The following is a 19,472-nucleotide window of genomic DNA, read 5'->3' as shown; positions in this document are numbered from 1 at the left end:
ATAAACTTTGATCTGATTCTTACATAGTTTTCCATAATACATGGAATGGGTATGCTCATTTAAAATTTTAATAAATACCTACAAGTTGCCAACTAAATAGGCTGTACCAATTAAAGCCTCCTCCATCAGTGTTTCCCTGTATCCTTACCCACACTGCATCATTTTTTTTTAAATTGCTTTGGAGTAGATTACTTTTTTTTTCCCCCCGAGGCGGAGTTTTGCTCTTGTTGCCCAGGATGGAGTGCAATGGCGTGATCTCGGCTCACTGCAACCTCTGCCTTCCAGGTTCAAGCAATTCTCCTGCCTCAGCCTCTGGAGTAGCTGGGATGACAGGCATGCACCACCACACCCAGCTAATTTTATATTTTTAGTAGAGACGGAGTTTCTCCATGTTGATCAGGCTGGTCTCGAACTCCCGACCTCAGATGATCCGTTCACCTCGGCCAACCAAAGTGCTGGGATTGCAGGTGTGAGCCATGGTGCCCAGCCTTTTTTATTTATTTATTTTGAGACTTAGTTCTGCTCTGTTGCCCAGGCTGGAGTGCAATGGCGTCATCTCAGCTCACTGCAACCTCCGCCTCCCAGGTTCAAGTGATTCTCATGTCTCAGGCTCTGAGTAGCTGGGATTACAGGCGCCCACCACCATACCCGGCTAATTTTTGTATTTTTAGTAGAGGGAGGGTTTCACCATGTTCGCCAGGATGGTCTTGAACTCCTGACCTCAAGTGATCTGCCCCCCTCGGCCTCCCAAAGTGCTGGGATTACAGGCATGAGCCGCCGCGCCCGGCCTACTTTACACATTTTTTATTACTAGTGAGACTATGTATGGTTTCCCCAACTAGTTTTTATACTTTTAGAGGGCAAGGGCTGAAATCATCTACGGACTTCATATCTACTCACTAAGCATTTGCTTTTAATGAATGAATGCTACTGAAGCATTTCTGCTTTATTAGGTTTAGGCTGAAGAAGGATGAGTTAGCTAAGTGTGTGAAAGGTTAAAAACAGCTGAACTTGCTCCCTGCATGTGTGCCTTAAATAAGTAAAGGGACTGACTCTTCCTTCATTTCTTCTCTTCTGTGAGAGGTAAGGTAGTGAAGTAGTTAAGAACCAGGCTCTGGAGACAGATTTCCTGGATTTATATCCCAGCTTTGCCTCTTACTAGCTGTGCAACCTTGGGCGGTTTACTTAATCTTTGTGTTTCAATTTCCTCATTCATAAATTAGAGAACACCTTGCTTATAAGGTTGTTGTGAAGGATGATCAGGCCCTGAAACAAGGGGTATGATTAGAGTGGAAGCAATGTATTTGAGAGAGAGAGTTAGGAATAGAACTGTGAGTGGTAATTGTTAAAGAAATAAAGTATGGTTCAGAGAAAGTTCAGCCTCTGCAGTGTTGTAGAGGTGGTATGGAAAGCAAACTCGGGAGGTGGATGAAGTTAAGTACCATATGAAATCCCAGTCGCTTTATAAAACAAACGATATTTTAACAGCCAAAAGATAGGATATGATATCAGAATAGACCATAGTACTGTGACACTTAATCTATGAAAAGCTCACTTCTTCTTTTTCCTTATGGTTCATAAACCAGCATTTGGAAATCACTAATGTAGGCTGATCCCCTCCTTTTGCCCCTGTTTGAAAATAGGGCCAAAATTAGAAAGCTTCATGGTAGATAGAGTTTGGAGTAGAATCCAGTTCTTTTTTGTTTGTTTTTATTTTTTGCCCTCAAACATTCTCCCATCCGATAGAATCCAGTTCTTAAAAGGTACTCTAGTGTTTTTTCCATAGTCGTGCTGTGCTCTTCACATCTGATTTTGGCTTATTATTTATAAAGTTTTTTTTGTTGTTGTTGTTTTTTGAGACAGAGTCGCTCTGTCGCCCAACCTGTAGCGTAGTGGTGCAATCTCGCTCACTGCAACCTCCTCCTCCCAGGTTCAAGCGATTCTCCTGCCTCAGCCTCCTGAGTAGCCGGGATTACAGGCACATGCCATCATGCCCGGCTAATTTTGTATTTTTAGTAGAAACAGGGTTTCACCATGTTGGCCTGGCTGGTCTCAAACTCCTGACCTCAGGTGATCCATCCACCACAGCCTCCCGAAGTGCTGGGATTACAGGTGTGAGCCACTGTGACCAGCCTATAAAGTTTTTTTTTTAAACCCAGTGCTGCCCTATCATAACATTTCTATAATTGTTTTTTGTTTTTGTTTTGTTTTGAGATAGATTTGCAGTCTGTTGCCCAGGCTGGAGTGCAGCGGTGGGACCTCCACTCACTGCAGCCTCTGCCTCCTGGATTCAAGCGATTCTCGTGCCTTAGCCTCCCAAGTAGCAGGGATTACAGATGTGCGCCATCACGCCTGGCTAATTTTTGTATTTTTACTAGAGACACCATTTCACTGTGTTGGCCAGGCTGGTCCTGAACTCCTGACCTTAGGTGATCTGCCTGCCTCAGCTTCCCAAAGTTCTAGGATTACAGGTGTGAGCCACTGCATCCAGCCTATAAAGTATTGACTTCATTTTTGGTTACAGAGGTTAGTCTCAGATGAGTTAAGCATCAGTTTTCAACCAACAGAACCCAAGACCAAACCACTGAAAGTCATGAACATATATATATAAGAAATAGCCAAAAAGACATTTTACTCTACCTATGATTAGACTCAGTTCCTCATCCCAAAGCACGTTGAGGTTTAGTGTTCGTAGTTGATTAGTGGCTCTTCAAATATCAAATAGCATGCATAAATCTATATTCTCAACCTCTTAATATGTCTAAAAGCTTTTGGAATACTAAGCTAAACATGATGCTTCGTACTAGAAAAACCTAGGAAAGCATAACTAGCTAAGACATTTTAAATTACTTATCAGCAACTGTCAGAAACGTTCTCAACTCCATTTAACTGAGTTCCACATATTATCACACACAAAGCTGAGAGACTTAGTCTGAAGTTATATAGGCCACAGAGAGTGTATTTGTGGCTCGAGTTTACAGAAAGATAAAAGTGGCCAGCTTGCAAATTAATCAGTTGTGCTGCTGTGTCAGGGTCCCACTTAGGTGTGTGAAATGTGAGAAAAACCTGAGACAGGATTTCATATCTAAGGATTAGAGTGGCGGCCAGATTGAGGACTATCGTGAGGACAAAGAAAAGGTGAAACAGCCATGGAGAGTCCTTGTAAAGACTACTTTCCCTTCAGGGTTTGTGTGCTCCCAGAGGATAAAGAAAAGATCTTGGGTAGTCTTAAGAATTAGGTAAAGATTATTATTATTTTTTTAACGTACTTTACTTTAGATGAGGGGAGTGGTTTGCCAAATCTCCCACTATTACTGTAATTTTTATCTTCTTTCCATAGCAGTGGTGTCTTATTTAAGATATTTTTTGGGGACTGGAAAAGTGGTGGGGCCTTTTTTCTTTGGATGGCTGATGCATTCTTTCTCACTGATGGTGTGTTACGCTTGTGTTAGTGATAGTAATGTGGAAAGACTCCGAAGACCCAAGTAGATTCCTGGGCCAAATGTTCATAGACTTTTTGTGTCCTGCAGGAAGGAAATTGTCTCCTACAGAGGTATTATTAAGCTAAGAGAATCTCTTCTTATAACTGTTAGAACCAGAAGAAAACTTAGGCGTGATCTGTTCCAACTTTCTTATTTTATAGTTGGAGAAACAAATTCATATAGAACGGGGAACTTGTTGAAATTACATAGCATTTTAAATTGGCAAGTCTAGAATCTTTGTCTTCCCATTCCTGGCACAGTGTTCTTTCCATGATACCATTTTAATTGTTGAAACAAATTTTAAATTAGACCACAATTATAGTAGTAGGTTTTGAGAGGATTTAAGAAGTGCTTGAATATTTTTGCAGTGTGTGGATATGTAATTAATATTAGGAGTAATAGCACTGGAGGAGAAAACTAGAGAATAATGGGATAAAAGGTTGTGTTTGTATTTTTTAATTGGAGCCTATTTTTCAACTTCACAGTACCAAATTAATTAAAACTATGTTATTTAAATGTGTTTTTCATTTATAACTTGTTCACTGTGGTTGGGCGGTATGCCCACATACACTTAAACATCACTAAGATGAAACAGATGATCAGTTCTGGGAGTCAGGCTTTTACTAAACTTGGGTGACTGGTCCTAAGTTACGTACATCATACTGGAGTGAGAATTGACTTGCATGCTATTGCTTTTGGTTTCTGCAGGTTTTGTAGTGCATCCCTGAGCATGAGCGCAGAATGAAGCGGCGTTTGGATGACCAGGAGTCACCGGTGTATGCAGCCCAGCAGCGTCGGATCCCTGGCAGCACAGAGGCTTTTCCTCACCAGCACCGGGTGCTTGCCCCTGCCCCTCCTGTGTATGAAGCAGTGTCTGAGACCATGCAGTCAGCCACGGGAATTCAGTACTCTGTAACACCCAGCTACCAGGTAAGCTGGAGCGAACCAAGGGACCAGAATGAGGGAGGAGGAATAGTGATTTTAGGCAGTTATAAAACATTTTTTTAATACTGTTAGATATTTAAAAATTGTTGAGAATGTGTAAGGTTAAAAAAAAAATTGTGTACTCACCATACAAATTTATAAAAAAAAAAGAATGTTGTCATGACCTTTGAAGTTCTCTGCATATCCCACTCTGCTCCCTTCTTTTCCCTCCCTTCAGAGGTAGCCACTAATCTAAACTGTATTTATCATTCCCTTGACTTTATTTACTTAAAAAAAAAACTAACATAATTGTTTAGTTTTGATATTTCTGAACTTTTATATAAATGGAAACATTTTCTTCTTTGACTCACTTTTTAAAAAAACTCACATTTTTATAGATCGCTGTAATTCCACCATTTTCACTCTAGTGTAAATTATATGCATATACTTAATTTATTTGTCAATTCTACCGTTGGACTATTGGGCTGTTTCCAGGTTTTTGCTTTTACAAAGGTGCTGCTGTGAACATTCTGATATTCTCGTAGTGCACTCATTGGCAATTCATGACAAAATAAGAAGCTTGTGCCAGAATTTAAATCAACGCACTTATTAAGACAGTTTTGCTATTTATTTTTTTAAAAGACAGCTGAATTAAACATCATTATAGTGAACTATGACTGACTCTTGGACAGTGTGGGAGTTGAGGCACTGACCGCCCCCCTCCCCCATGCAGTCAAAAATACATGTATAACTTTTTTCTTTTCTTTCTTTTTATTTTTATTTTTTTGGAAATAGGGTCTTGCTCTGTGGCTCCTGCTGGAGTGCAGTGGTGTGATCATGACTCACTGCAGCCTCGAACTCCGGGGCTCAAGCAGTCCTCCCGTGCCCCAGCCTCCCTAGTAGCTAGGACTAGGTGCGCACCACCATGCCTTTCTAATTTTTATGATTTTTGTAGAGATGAGGTGTTGCTATATTGCTCAGGCTGGTCCTAAACTCTTGGCCCCAAGCTATCCTCCCGCCTCAGCCTCCCAAAGAGCTGGGATTACAAGTCTGAGCCACTGTGTCCGGCCCATGTATAATTTTTGACTCCCCAAAACTTAAATACAAATAGCCTGTTGTTGTTCAGAAGCTTTACCGATAACATAAATGGTTGATTAACATGTATTTTGTATATTTGTCATATACTGTATTCTTAAAATAATCTAGAAGAAAGAAAATACTAAGAAAATCGTAAGGAAGAGAAAATATATCTACTGTTTATTAAGTGGAAGTGGATCATCATAAAGGTCTTCATCCTTGTCTTCACATTGAGTAGGCTGAGGAGGAGGGAGAAAGAAGATGAAGGGTTAGTCTGGCCATCTCAGGGGTGGCAGAGGTGGGAGAAAATCCACGTGTAAGTGGACTTGTGTTGTTGCTGAGTGCAGTGGCTTGCACCCAAAATCCCAACACTTGGGGAAGTTGGAAGCATGAGGATGGCCTGAGCCAAGGAGTTAGAGATCAGCTTGGGCAAGATAGCAAGCCCCATCTCTCCTAAAAATAAACAAAGATTAGCAGGGCGTAACGGTGCACACTTGTGTTCCCAGCTGCTTGGGATGCTGAGGTGGGAGGATCATTTGAGCCTGGGAGGTTGAGGCTCCAGTGAATATGCTACCGCACCCAGCATGAGTGACAGAGTGTGAACTTGTCTCAAAAAGAAAGAATTAATTAATTTTAAAAAATAAATAAAAAATTAGCCAGGCATAGTGATGTGCGTCTGTAGTCCTAGATACCTGGGAGACTGAGGTGAGAGGATTGCTCAAGCCCAGGAAGTCAAGGCTGCAGTGAGCTGTGATCAAGCAACTGTACTTCAGACTGGACAACAGGGCAAGACCCTGTCTCCTTAAAAACAAAACAAAAACTCGTGTTATTCAAGGGTCTGCCATAGCTGATTTACATTGTGGTGCAAACTCCTTACCCTGTTGCAAACCAGTCAGCAGGTTTGAGGACATACAGGAGTTTGTCAAGTACCTATGAAAGGGATTGCTGTGTCACAGGGTATATGCATCTTTAGCAAGTTCCCCCAAGCATTGTATATTCCTGTTGTTCTGTGTCCTGACCAACACTGATCATCTGTTACTCTGTTTTGTAGAAGTGAAGAAATTTGGTTTTTGCCCTTTTTTATTGTGAAAGTAATATATCACTTCAGTTTTTTTTTTATTTTTTCTTTTCTTTTTTTCTTTTTTTTTCTTTTTTTTTTTTTTGAGACAGAGTTTTGCTCTTATTGCCCAGGCTGGAGTGCGGTGGTGTGATCTCGGCCCACTGCAGCCTCTGCCTCCTGGGCTCAAGCAATTCTCCTGCCTCAGCCTCCCGAGTAGCTGGGATTACATGCACCTGCTGCCATGCCTGGCTAATTTTTTGTATTTTTACTAGAGATGGGGTTTCCCCATGTGGGCCAGACTGGTCTTGAACTCCTGACTTCAGGTGATCCGCTCCTCTTGGCCTTACAAAGTACCGGGATTACAGGCATGAGCCACCACGCCTAGTCTATTTTATTTATTTTATTTTTTTTGAGACAGAATCTCTGTCTGTTGCCCAGGCTGGAGTGCAATGGTGCAGTCTTGGCTCACTGCAGCCTCTGCCTCCTAGGTTGAAGCAATTCTCTTGCCTCAGCCTCCCGAGCAGCTGGGATTACAGGCGTGCACCACCACACCCAGCTAATTTTTGTATTTTTAGTAGAGATGGGGTTTCGCTATGCTGGCCAGGCTGGTCTCGACCTCCGGTGATCCGCCTGTGTCTGCCTTCCAAAGTGCTGGGATTATAGGCGTGAGCCACTGTACCCGACCTTATTTTATTTTTTTGAGATGGTGTCTCGCTCTGTCGCCCCAGCTGGAGTGCAGTGGCATGATCTTGGCTCACTGCAACCTCTGGCTCTGAGGTTCAAGTGATTCTCGTGCCCCAGCCTCTTGAGTAGCTGGGATTACAGGCGCACACCACCATGCCTGGCTAATTTTTGTATTTTTAGTAGAGACAGGGTTTTGCCATGTTGGCCAGGCTGGTCTTAAACTTCTGGTTTCAAGTGATCTGTCCGCCTTGGCCTCCCCAAGTGCTGGGGTTATAGGCGTGAGCCTCTGTGCCCTGCCACACTTTGATTTTTTTTTAAAAAAGATACAAAATGACTTTTTTCTGTCATGCGTCAGATTTTCTCCCACTGGTGAATTTCTTGGGTATCCAGTTTTGTATGCATATACAAGCATATGTATATCAATCTATCTAGCTATCTAAATTTACCTTTTTTTTTTTTTTTTTTTTTTCTTTGAGAGAGAGTCACACTCTCACCCAGGCTGGAATGCTATGGCATGATCTCAGCTCACTGCACCCTTCATCTCCTGGGCTCAAGCAATCCTCGCACCTCAGTCTCCCAAGTAGTTGGGACTACAGATGCATGCCACCACACCTGGCTAATTTTTGTATTTTTTCTGTAGGGACGGGGTTTTGCCATGTTTCCCAGGCTGGTCTTGAACTCCTGTACTCAAGTGATCTGCCCGCCTCGGCCTCCCAATAAGTGCTGGGATTACAGGCATGAGCCACCTTGCCTGGCCTTTCCATTTTTCTTTTTGTACAATTTGGATCATACCTTACATACTGGTCTGCTGTTTGCTCTTTTCATTTAATATATAGTGGATATCTTTCTACTTTAACATATAACTGGTCTGGAGAGGCCTTCAACCTCATTTGTTAGTGACCTTAAAAATATATGGGTACTGGGGTACCCATAAACTGAGGTAATGTTTTTTAAAAACAATTTGGCAGTTTGTGTCAGATTATTTTGTTAGTTTTTGACCTGGCATTTCCATTTCTAGGAATTTAGTATAAAAATACAAAGAAGAGGAAATGCAGCTGAAGTAGGAAATGGTGATTCCTGAGGCATCACTCTTCCTCAGGAGTCCCCTTGAAGCAGTCTGATCCCTTCCTGTGGGGCTGGGGCAGCAGTCAGAAGGCTGCCAACAGATGGCATCTTTTAGGACTTGGAAGAAAAGAAAGTTGCTTGTTTACCTTGGGTGATTACTTTCATTATCTAAACAGGTTAATGACTATTTTCTACATATGGGATAGTTGCATTTCTTCTGAATGGAAACTAGAATGTGCTTGTATAAGTCAGTCTAGTAAAAGCCTGTAAACCCTGTAAAAAACATGCATACTGGAATATAGAAGCTCAGAATAATAGCCCATCTTTGAGGTACATTAGAGCTTTTAGAATTGTCTAAATAGTTTCTTTTTACTCTTAATATGCCTTGTATCGTTTCTGTGGATTTATGCATAGTCACTTGGTTTCTCCCTCTCTCTCATTTCTTCATCTACCTCCAGGATAATTTTTATAAATGTGAGGATTTGAAAAAAAGTTTTATTCTCTCTTTAAATTGTGGTATAAAACTTAACATTGTTGAGAGAAAGAAAGTTTCATGTTATTTAGTCTCCGTATTTTGGGGACGGGGCATTCAGGCATTTGGACAGATTGTTGTCTTCTGTGGTGATCAACAGTTCTGAAAAAGGAAAAAAGTTCTGAAAATGTTTTATAGTACTTCTTGCAATAGATATAGAAGGAAAGTGGTTTTGGCTTTTATTTCCTCAAACTTATAAGAGGACAAGAGAAAGATTGAGATAAAAGAATAGAAAAGACATTTGTTTGAGGCCAAACCATCAACAATTTGGGTAAAAAATTTATTTTACATTAGATATAATGCTCATAGCAAATCAAGATAAGCAAAATAAGCAAAGTAGGTTGGGCACGGTAGCTCATACCTGTAAGCCCAGCACTTTGGGAGCCCAAGACAGGTAGATCATTTGAGGTCAGGAGTTCGACACCAGTCTGACCAACATGGTGAAACCCCGTCTCTACTAAAAATACAAAAATTAGCCGGGTGTGGTGGCAGGCACCTGTAATCCTAGCTACTCAGGAGGCTAAGGCAGGAGAATCACTTGAACCTGGGAGACAGAGGTTGCAGTGAGCCGAGATTGTGCTACTGCACTCCAGCCTGGGCGACAGAGCTATACTGTCTCAAAAACAAAAAAACAAAAAGAAACAAAGTAAGAGTCATCTTTAATTCTGTAACCACAAGATTAAATGCTAACATTTTGCTATATATTAGTTGTCTAAGGTTTAAAATCTTTTTATCATACCGCTTTGTAATGTGCTTTTATTATTTTTTTGAGACAGGGTCTTCCTCTGTCACCCAGTGTAATGTGCGTTAAAAAACTATTTAAAAGGCCGGGCGCGGTAGCTCAAGCCTGTAATCCCAGCACTTTGGGAGGCCGAGTCGGGCGGATCACGGGGTCAGGAGATCGAGACCATCCTGGCTAACACGGTGAAACCCCGTCTCTACTAAAAAAATACAAAAAACTAGCCGGGCGAGGTGGCGGGCGCCTGTAGTCCCAGCTGCTCGGGAGGCTGAGGCAGGAGAATGGCGTAAACCCGGAAGGCGGAGCTTGCAGTGAGCTGAGATCTGGCCACTGCACTCCAGCCTGGGCCACAGAGTGAGACTCCGTCTCAAAAAAAAAAAAAAAAAAAAAAACTATTTAAAAGTTTAATTCTATATACAGTACATGAATACATTCAACTTGTGGATTATGAACTTTTTTTTCATATCAAATATATCTCTATATCACTGTTGAAAGTGTGGCTTACAAATGGCTAATCTGTATCCTTTGTTACGAGTTCATAATGGCATAAGTATAGAAATTGAGAGTGTTTAGAAACTATTCTAGCAATTGGACATGATCATTTTTTATTTGTAAAATCCAGTAATGAAAGTTACAGTCTGGGCACAGTGGCCTATGTCTATAACCCCAGCACTTTGGGAGGCCAAGGCAGGTGGACTCCATACCCAAGAGTTCGAGACCAGCCTGGGCAGCATGGTGAAACCCTGTTTCTACAAAAAGTACGACAGTTAACCAGGCATGGTGGTACATGCCTGTAGTCCCAGCTACTTGGGAAGCTGGGATGGGAGGATCATCTGATCCTGGGGAGGTCAAGGCTACAGTGAGCCATGATTGTACCACTGCACTCCAGGCTGGGTGAGAGAACGGGACCCTGTCTCAATAAAAAGGCAAGAAAAAAAAATTACGAGTTTATGTTTTTTTTGTTGTTGTTGTTGTTTTGTTTTTTTGAGATGGAGTTTCACTCTTGTTGCCCAGGCTGAAGTGTGATGGCGTGATATCGGCTCACTGCAGCCTCCACCTCCCTGGTTCAAGCAATTCTGCCTCAGCCTCCTGAGTAGCTGGGATTACAGGCATGCGCCACCACGCCCATCTAATTTTGTATTTTCAGTAGAGACAGGGTTTTTCCATGTTGGTCAGGGTGGTCTCAAGAACTCCCAACCTCAGGTGATGCACCCGCCTCGGCCTCCCAAAGTGCTGGGATTACAGGCATGAACCACCACGCCTGGGGGGTTTGTGTATTTTTTATTTTCACTTTCATAGTAATTTGTTTTTACTGGATTTTTATAAAAGTTGTGGTCCCTGATGGATTGGAACTTTAAGAAAAACATTCATTCTTTACCACAGACAGTTTGAGATAAACTATATAATTTTTTTTTTCTTCTTCTTTTTGGAGACAGAGTCTTGCTCTGTTTTCTAGGCTGGAATGCAGTGGCGTGATCTCAGCTGACTGCAACCTCCACCTCCCAGGTTCAAGTGATTTCCATGCCTCAGCCTCCCAGTAGCTGAGATTACAGATGCGTGTTACCATATCCAGCTAATTTTTTTGGTATTTTTAGTAGACGGGGTCTTGCCACGTTTGCCAGGCTGGTCTCGAGCTCCTGGACTCGAGTGAACCTTCTGTCTGGGCCTCCCAAAGTGCTGGTTACGGGTGTGAGCCACTGTTCCCAGCTAAACTATATAATTTTTAATAGCTACAAGTAATTTGGTTATAACTTGGGTGGGCTGTAATGTATTTAACCAGTTCCTTTTGTGGAAAATTTGGGTTTCCTGCTTTTTCTTTTCTTTGTTGTTTTTTGTTTTTTTTTTTTGTTTTTTTTTTTTTTTTAGAGACAGGGTCTCATTCTGTCACCCGGGCTAGAGAGCAGTGGTGTGATCACAGCTCACTGCGGCCTTGAACTCCTGGACTCAAGCAATCCTCCTTTAGCCTCTAGAGTAGGTGAGACCACAGGTGCATGTCACCACGCCTGGCCAAGTTTTCATTTTTTGTGGAGATGGTGTCTCACTATGTTGCCCAGGCTTTCTTTTCTCTTTTTAGAGACGTGGTCTCACTCTGTGGCGCAAGCTGGAGTGCAGTGGCATGATCATAGCTCACTGTAGCCTTGAACTCCTGAGTTCAGGCCATCTTCCCATGTAGGTGAGATAGGTGTGAGCCATCATGCCCAGCAGAAATTTGGGTTTCCAATTAATTATCTTTGTACATTTGTGTTAGTTATTTAGACACATTTGGGGAAGAATATACAAGCCTTGAAGTTTCCTGTCTGTATTCTGTTCACCCCAGGTTTCAGCCATGCCACAGAGCTCCGGCAGTCATGGGCCCACCATAGCAGCAGTTCATAGCAGCCATCATCACCCAACAGCTGTGCAACCCCATGGAGGCCAGGTGGTCCAGAGTCACGCTCATCCAGCCCCACCAGTTGCACCAGTGCAAGGACAGCAGCAATTTCAGAGGCTGAAGGTGGTATTCAGCTCTTTTTCTTGGGTCAAAAAGTTTATCTTTAGCAGGAAATACTGGCTGCAGCTTGTCGGTTGTGGCGGTACAACTTCTAACCTGAGATACTAGCTGTCGAATCACAAGTTTTACTGTTTTTGTTTTGTAGAATTTGCTTCTGTTTCCTATCTTGGCACCAGTGCCTGATCCAGAGAAGAATATACTCAGATGTTTTTGGACTGTATGAAATGCATGTCACTCAAATGTTACCAGGATTGTGGGGCCATTTTCATACAAAATAAACCTTAAAATTCATTTTTTGACTGCTTCCTTTTGAACTCTCTATTGAGCACATACATGATTGGCTACAGGTTTGTACAGTAAATTGGCCCGGTAATATGTCTTACAGTTGAATCTTTTAAAATTCTTTTAAATTTTTTTTTTTTTAAATTTTTAGTTTCAGAGATGGGGATCTCACTGTGTTGCCCAGGCTAGTCTCAAACTACTGGCCTCAAGTGATTCTCCCACCTTGGCCTTCAAAAGTGTTGGGAGTACAAGTGTGAGCCACTATTCCCAGCTCATGCCTGTAATGTTCTTATTACCTTTATCTTTTTATTCCTGTTTATGAATAGCTGAATTGACTCACATCATCAAGTCCATCCTTAGTAAACACATGCTCCTTTTTGGGGGGAATCTTGATAAAGTTTAGGGAAAACTATAACTGTGAATGAATTATCAGTGTTTTCATATTTTCCGCTGAGTATGTGTGGTAGGTTTTTAGTGCTTTGAAATTCATAGGGCATCCCTGGAGAAGTGAAGCTTGTGTTCCCAGCTAACCTTGTATCTCTGACCACTTGAATATTACTTTTCAAAATATGTGATTGTTGCAGCAAGTGTTCAGGTTTCAATTTTTCTGATTTTACGTTTATATAAAATTAAGTTCAGGAAATAATAAATGATGGAACTCTGAAGAGATGTTAACTCTTCATTTGGTTATGGCAGCCTACTTATGTTGCTTGCAGGCAGGAATGAGAAATAAACCCTCTAAGGACACATCCATATGCAGCAAATGGTTCTTTCTTCTGTTTTCCCTGGTACTTACTTTAGTTCTTCATGATCCCTGCCCTCATTGGTGTGGATTCTTGGGAACTTGTTTAATATTGGCCTAAGAATATTAAATGCTACATAAATGTTATAAAGTACAGCAAAGCTAAGTGATTTAGAGTAATTTTGTAAAATTTACTCTCTCTGTTGGCTTACATAATATTGACTAATGCATAGCCTTTTAAAGAGAGTACAGATTTTTTAGGCCTGAAGCTTCACTCTGAATTCTGTCTTTGGGAAAATGTGTATAAGGAATATTGGTGTTTTCTTTAAAACATTTTCGGTCTCTTGTAGAGTGATGACTGTGTACCAAAATGTATTATTGCTGTGGGCTTAGCACTTTACTAAGTCCTGAGAATATTTTTTTAAAAACTTGGTTGCATGTGATTTAATTCTGTATTAACACTCTATGACAGTAGATATGCTTTAATGTTGCAAAATAGCTTATAAACTTGCTTATTAAACTAACAAAAACATATTTATTTCTATAGCCTTTTTCAATCAGCCCTATCAAAGCACAACACCAGTTTTTACCCACCTTCCTCACAGGACTCTTTGGTATAAGTATATGGATTATGTTTTGTTTGCTTTACGGAAACTGGCAAGGAAACAAGGAAGGGTTTTGGATTTGGGGTTATAGAGTGAGTCATGGATAGAGTTAGGATTTCTTGCTGTGTTCTTTTAGTCACAAGCTCTTGACTATATTCCTACATAAAATAACTTGTTCAATTTCCTTTCTAATGAGGAGAGGTAAAATGCTTCTTGTACCTCCATGTAATTTAACCCAGTATTCCTACATTGCCTGTCATTTTTGGATCGGTCTTAAAATGCATTACAAGCATTTGAATCAACTTCAATAAGTCATTTATATTCCACAATATTGTAGGCCGGGCCTGGTGCCTTACACCTGTAATCCCAGCACTTTAGGAGCCCGAGGTGGGTGAATCACCTGAGGTCAGGAGTTCAAGACCAGCCTGACCAATGTGGTGAAACCACGCCTCTACTAAAAATACAAAATGAGCCAGCATGGTGGCGCATGCCTGTAATCCCAGCTACTCAGGAGGTTGAGGCAGGAGGATTGATTGAAGCCAGGAGGCAGAGGTTGCAGTGAGCCAAGATCATACCACTATACTCGAGTCTGGGTGACAAGAGCGAAACTCCATCTCAAAAAAAAAAAAAAAAAAGAAAGAAAGAAAAACGTTCAGTGAGAATGCTTACACATTATTTCAAGCCTCAACATTGTCTATTTTTTTTTTTGTCTTTGGTAGATTGGTGGTGACAAGAAGGGATTTGAGCGATTTGAGGCATGTTTGGTGTTATTTAGTTATTGAATGTCAGCAGCAGTGATATTTGGTACATGTTTAGCAGGTTCTCTTTATAGTTGCTTGTGTTTTTCTCTCCAACAAGATTGTGGACTTCAGGAGATTCAGGGCCTTAATAGTAAATCCCTGTTCAAGTGAGCTATGAAACTTTATCAGCAGAGTCTAAGGGTCTCCCCAAGTGCTTCCTTAAATCTGTAGCTTCTAAATAACTACATCCAATTTTTTTTTTTTTAAGTTGTGCTTCCTAGAACTGTATACATGCATTTAAAGAGAGTTTATATAAGAGTTGGACTATGCTTTGGGTGATGAGATAATTTCCTCACTATTCTTACTTGTAGGTGTCTTATTTATTATGTGAGTGTCATGCAGGGTGTTTAAAGCATAGGGTTATTCTATAACTTCTATTTTACCTTTTTTTTCTTGAGACAGTCTTACTCTGTTGCCCAGGCTGTAGTGCAGTGGCGCCATCTCAACTCACTGTACCCTCCCCCGCCTGGGCTCAAGTGATTCTCATGTCTCAGTCTCCCAAATAGCTGGGATTACAGGCGTGCACCACCACACCTAATATTTGTATTTTTTTTTTTTACTAGAGACGGGTCTTGACATGTTAGCCAGGTTGCTCTCAAACTCCTGGCCTCAAGGCATCCACCCTCCTTGGCCTCCCAGAGTGCTAGGATTACAGGTGTGAGCCACCGCACCCGGCCTAGAACTAGTTTTTAAACAGCGGTTTGTTGTGACTTTCAGTACCTTTCTGTTTTAGACATACACCTATCACACATAATTGCTTTCTTTTGGGTTTCTGTACTTTTTTCCTTCTCTGCAGTAGTTACCTTATACCATACCATATCTTACTGATAACTCTTCTTTTGTTGTGTATTGATGCATCCTTTTCTTAAATATCTTCCAAAGTCTTGGTTCCTTTTGCAAACTTACTGCATTTTGTGTTCACTTAACTTGGTCATTAATGAAATATTTTAGTATGGAAAGTTCAGAATATGAATTAAAATAGTCCATTGAATTTCAACAGAAATTGTCATAATATTTGTATAGAAAAACTAACCATCAAACAAGTGGGTATTGACCAAGTATACAATCTGATTTCTAGCAACACTGAAACACTGATTAACCCATGGCCATAATGGAACTCTGAAGAACTCTTAAAGAGCCGTTTGTCTTGGGGTCAGGCATGGTGGCTTATGCCTGTAATCCTAGCACTTTAAGAGGCCAACGCGGGTGGATCACGAGGTCAGGAGATTGAGATCATCCTGGCTACCACAGTGAAACCCATCTCTACTGAAAATACAAAAAAAGTTAGCCGGGCATGGTGGCAGGCGCCTGTAGTCCCAGCTACTTGGGAGCCTGAGGCAGGAGAGTGGTATGAAGTTTGCAGTGAGCTGAGAAAGTGCCACTGCACTCCAGCCTGGGCAACAGAGCAAGACTCCGTCTCAAAAAGAAAAAAAAAAAAGCTATTTGTCTCAATCCATTAGTGCTGCTATAACAAAATACCTGAGACTAGATAATCTATTTCTAAATAATAGAATTTTATTTCTCACAGTTCTGGAGAAGTTCTGAGGGCTGGGAAATCTAAAATCAAGGTGCTGGCCGGGCACGGTGGCTCACCCCTATAATCCCAGCCCTTTGGGAGGCTGAAGTGGGCAGATCATTTGAGGTCAGGAGTTCAAGACCAACCTGGCCAACGTGGTAAAACCCTGTCTCTACTGAAAATACAAAAAAATAAGGCGGGCATGGTGGCAGATACCTGTAATCCCATCTACTCCTGGAGGCTGAGGCACGAGAAGCGCTTGAACCCAGGAGGCGGAGGTTGCAGTGAGCTGAGATTATACCACTGCACTCCAGCCTGGGTGACAGAGTGAGACCATGTCTCAAAATAAATAAATAGGCCGGACGTGGTGGCTTACGCCTGTTGTAATCCCAGCACTTTGGGAGGCCGAGGGGGCGGATCACGAGGTCAGGAGATTGAGACCAGCCTGGCCAACATGGTGAAACCCCGTCTCTACTAAAAATACGAAAATTTTTAGTAGAAAAATTCAGCTTCACACCTGAGCCAGGTGTGGTGGCAGGCGCCTGTAATCCCAGCTACTCAGGAGGCTGAGGCAGGACAATCGCTTGAACCCGGGAGGCAGAGGTTACATTGAGCTGATATCGCACCTTTGCACTCCAACCTGGGTGACAAGAGCAAGACTTCATCTCAAAAAATAAAATAAATAATGAAATAAAATAATAAAATAAAATCAAGGTGCCGGTTTGGTGTCTGGTGAGGGCCTGAACTCTTGTTTCCAAGATGGTGCCTGAAAGCTGTGTCCTAACACTGTGGAAGGGAGAAGGGCCAAAGGGACCAACACTGGTTCACTCCAGCCCTTTTATAAGGTCCCTAATCCCATTCATGAGGGCTCCACAATCACTTTCTGAAGGCCTCACTTCTTAATATCATCATATTGGTGATTAAGTTTCCATGTAAGAATTTTGCGGGACACATTCAGACCATAGCACCAATTACTGATTGATTTGAACGTAAGTGTTCCATTTTGCAACAAATCAAAAGACTATCAATGCCTAGCCAGGTGTGGTGGCTCACGCGTGTAATCCTAGCACATTGGGAGGCTAAGGTGGGCGGATCAGTTGAGGTCAGGAGTTCAAGACCAGCCTGGCCAACATGGTGAAATCCCATCTCTACTAAAAATACAAAAAAAATTAGTTGGATGTGGTGACATGAGCCTGGAATCCCAGCTACTCAGGAGGCTGAGACAGGAGAATCACTTGAACCTAGGAGGCAGAAGTTGCAGTGATCCGAGATTGCACCATTACACTCCAGCCTGGGAGACAAAGCGAGACTCCCATCTCAAAAAAAAAGAAAAAGACTGGCTTAAATCACATCAAATGTTTATTCCTGAAATTTCTTAAACCTGTTATTTTGTATAATTTTAAATATTTAGGCTTCAATTAAACCACCAAAAAAACTTACTCATCTCAGAGTAAATAGGAAACACCTAGTGGGGATTTCTTTTGGGTGTCTCTGTCCTAAATCAGACTCATAGCTTGACCTTTCCAACCTGTTCTTCTTTGTGATAGGTCACTTTTTTTTCTCCCCAGGCCAAACTGTATCTGGCTTTAAAGATACTTTCCATAAACAGTCATGGTATTTCAGGCAGGACATGGACAATCCTTAACAATGAACTACCGAAAAAAACACGAAAAGCCACTATAAAACCCAGTGAATTCTTCATGTGATGCTCTGAACAGGGCAAGTTTAGAGTGAAGGTTGACATTTCACATTTAGCATGTTGTTTAACAACTTTTCACAAGTCGACCCTGACTTTCAGGAAGTGAAATGAAAATGGCAGGACTTATCTGAAGATCCACAGTCTAGAAAAGGAACCACTGCTCTTTTGAGGGCTGCCATTTCAGTGGCATCACTGGAAAGTTTGACTGCCTGACACACACTGGTAACCAATTACTGGGGGTTAGGTCCCAACAGGTGTCTGGGTATAGGGGAGTTAAGTCTGTGAAGGTGGGAAGGGAGAACAGGATGTAAAAATGAATTTGTTTTTCCATCGCACAAGGTGTTTGGGCCAAGGTGGCCATGTGTGTCAAAAGTCAGGGAATCTAGGCTGGGTATGGTGGCTCATGCCTGTAATCCCAGGACTTTGGGAGCCCGAGACTGGCGGATCACTTGTCAGGAGTTCGAGACCAGCCTGGCCAATGTGGTGAAATCCCGTCTGTACTAAAAATACAAAAATTAGCCAGGCATAGTGGAGGGCGCCTGTAACCGCAGCTACTCAGGAGGCTGAGGCAAGAGAATCACTTGAACCCGGGAGGCAGAGGTTACAGTGATCCGAGATTGCACCACTGCACTCCAGCCTGGGCAACAATAGCAAAACTCCATCTCTACATAAATACATAAATAAAGTCAGGGAATTTCTTCTCCTATAAGCCAAGAGGAAGTCTCTCAAAACTAGAAGGGAAAGGTGTTTTCCCCACATCAGTCCAGCTTCAAAGGCATTCTACTGACCTGTGATCCTTCCCTCCAAAACAACAACGAAGTGTTCTGTGTGCTAACAACACAGCTTTAGAAAAAGCAAAACAAAATTCTGCATTTTTAAAAATCTTGATTTAAACAATGGTATTTCGAAATTTACAAACTTCGGCCGGGCGCGGTGGCTCACGCCTGTAATCCCAGCACTTTGGGAGGCCCAGGCGGGCGGATCACAAGGTCAGGAGATCGAGACCACGGTGAAACCCCGTCTCTACTAAAAATACAAAAAATTAGCCAGGCGCGGTTGTGGGCGCCTGTAGTCCCAGCTACTCGGGAGGCTGAGGCAGGAGAATGGCGTGAACCCGGGAGGCGGAGCTTGCAGTGAGCCGAGATCGCGCCACTGCACTCCAGCCTGGGCGACAGAGCGAGACTCCGTCTCAAAAAAAAAAAAAAAAAAAAAAAGAAAATTTACAAACTTCATAACTTTATAGTTCAAATTTTATGGTTACTAGAAGTACACAGTTACCAAAAATGCACACATTTCACTTGGCATCTCCAGTACCTTCAGCTTTCTGTGCCTGGTCTGTTTTGGCATCTCCATTTTCTGCAAGGTTAATCCCTTCCCTGCCAGTGTCAGCATTTTCCTTTTTCCCTTTGGGTACCTCCTCGCTCTCCTTTGCAGGGAACTTTTTTTTTTTTTTTTTTTGAGACCGAATTTCACTCTTGCCCAGGCTGATGTGCAATGGCATGATCTCGACTCACCACAACCTCCACCTCCCGGGTTCAAGTGATTCCCTTGCCTCGGCCTCCCAAGTAGTTGGCATTACAGATATGCACCACCATGCCTGGCTAATTTTTGTATTTTTAGTAGAGATGGGTTTCTCCATGTTGGTCAGGCTGCTCTTGAACTCCTGACCTCAGATGAGCCTCCCGCCTCTGCCTCCAAAAGTGCTGGGATTACAGGTGTGAGCCACCGCGCCCGGCCTGCAGGGGCCTTTTTAGTGTTGGGCTCTGGCTTTGGA

The 19,472-nt window shown here is 42.2% G+C and overlaps 1 protein-coding gene across 4 annotated transcripts in view; it reads left to right on the top strand.

Annotated features, from left to right (window-relative positions):
- Positions 1-19,472, top strand: part of SIN3A (SIN3 transcription regulator family member A) — an 89,958-nt gene that overhangs the window by 22,523 nt on the left and 47,963 nt on the right. For all 4 annotated transcript variants that reach the window (XM_050799835.1, XM_050799837.1, XM_050799834.1 and 1 more), the window contains exons 2-3: positions 4,191-4,412; positions 11,881-12,057. In XM_050799835.1, coding sequence (XP_050655792.1) covers positions 4,224-4,412; positions 11,881-12,057 — 366 coding nt within the window. In that variant the 5' untranslated portion in view covers positions 4,191-4,223. The remainder of the gene's footprint in view (positions 1-4,190; positions 4,413-11,880; positions 12,058-19,472) is intronic.

This window comes from Macaca thibetana, chromosome 7 (genome assembly GCF_024542745.1).
Source record: "Macaca thibetana thibetana isolate TM-01 chromosome 7, ASM2454274v1, whole genome shotgun sequence".
In the NCBI taxonomy this organism is placed as follows: Eukaryota; Metazoa; Chordata; class Mammalia; order Primates; family Cercopithecidae; genus Macaca; species Macaca thibetana.
The sequence above is the reverse complement of the archived record's forward strand: the minus strand, read 5'-3'. Positions and strand labels throughout refer to the sequence as shown.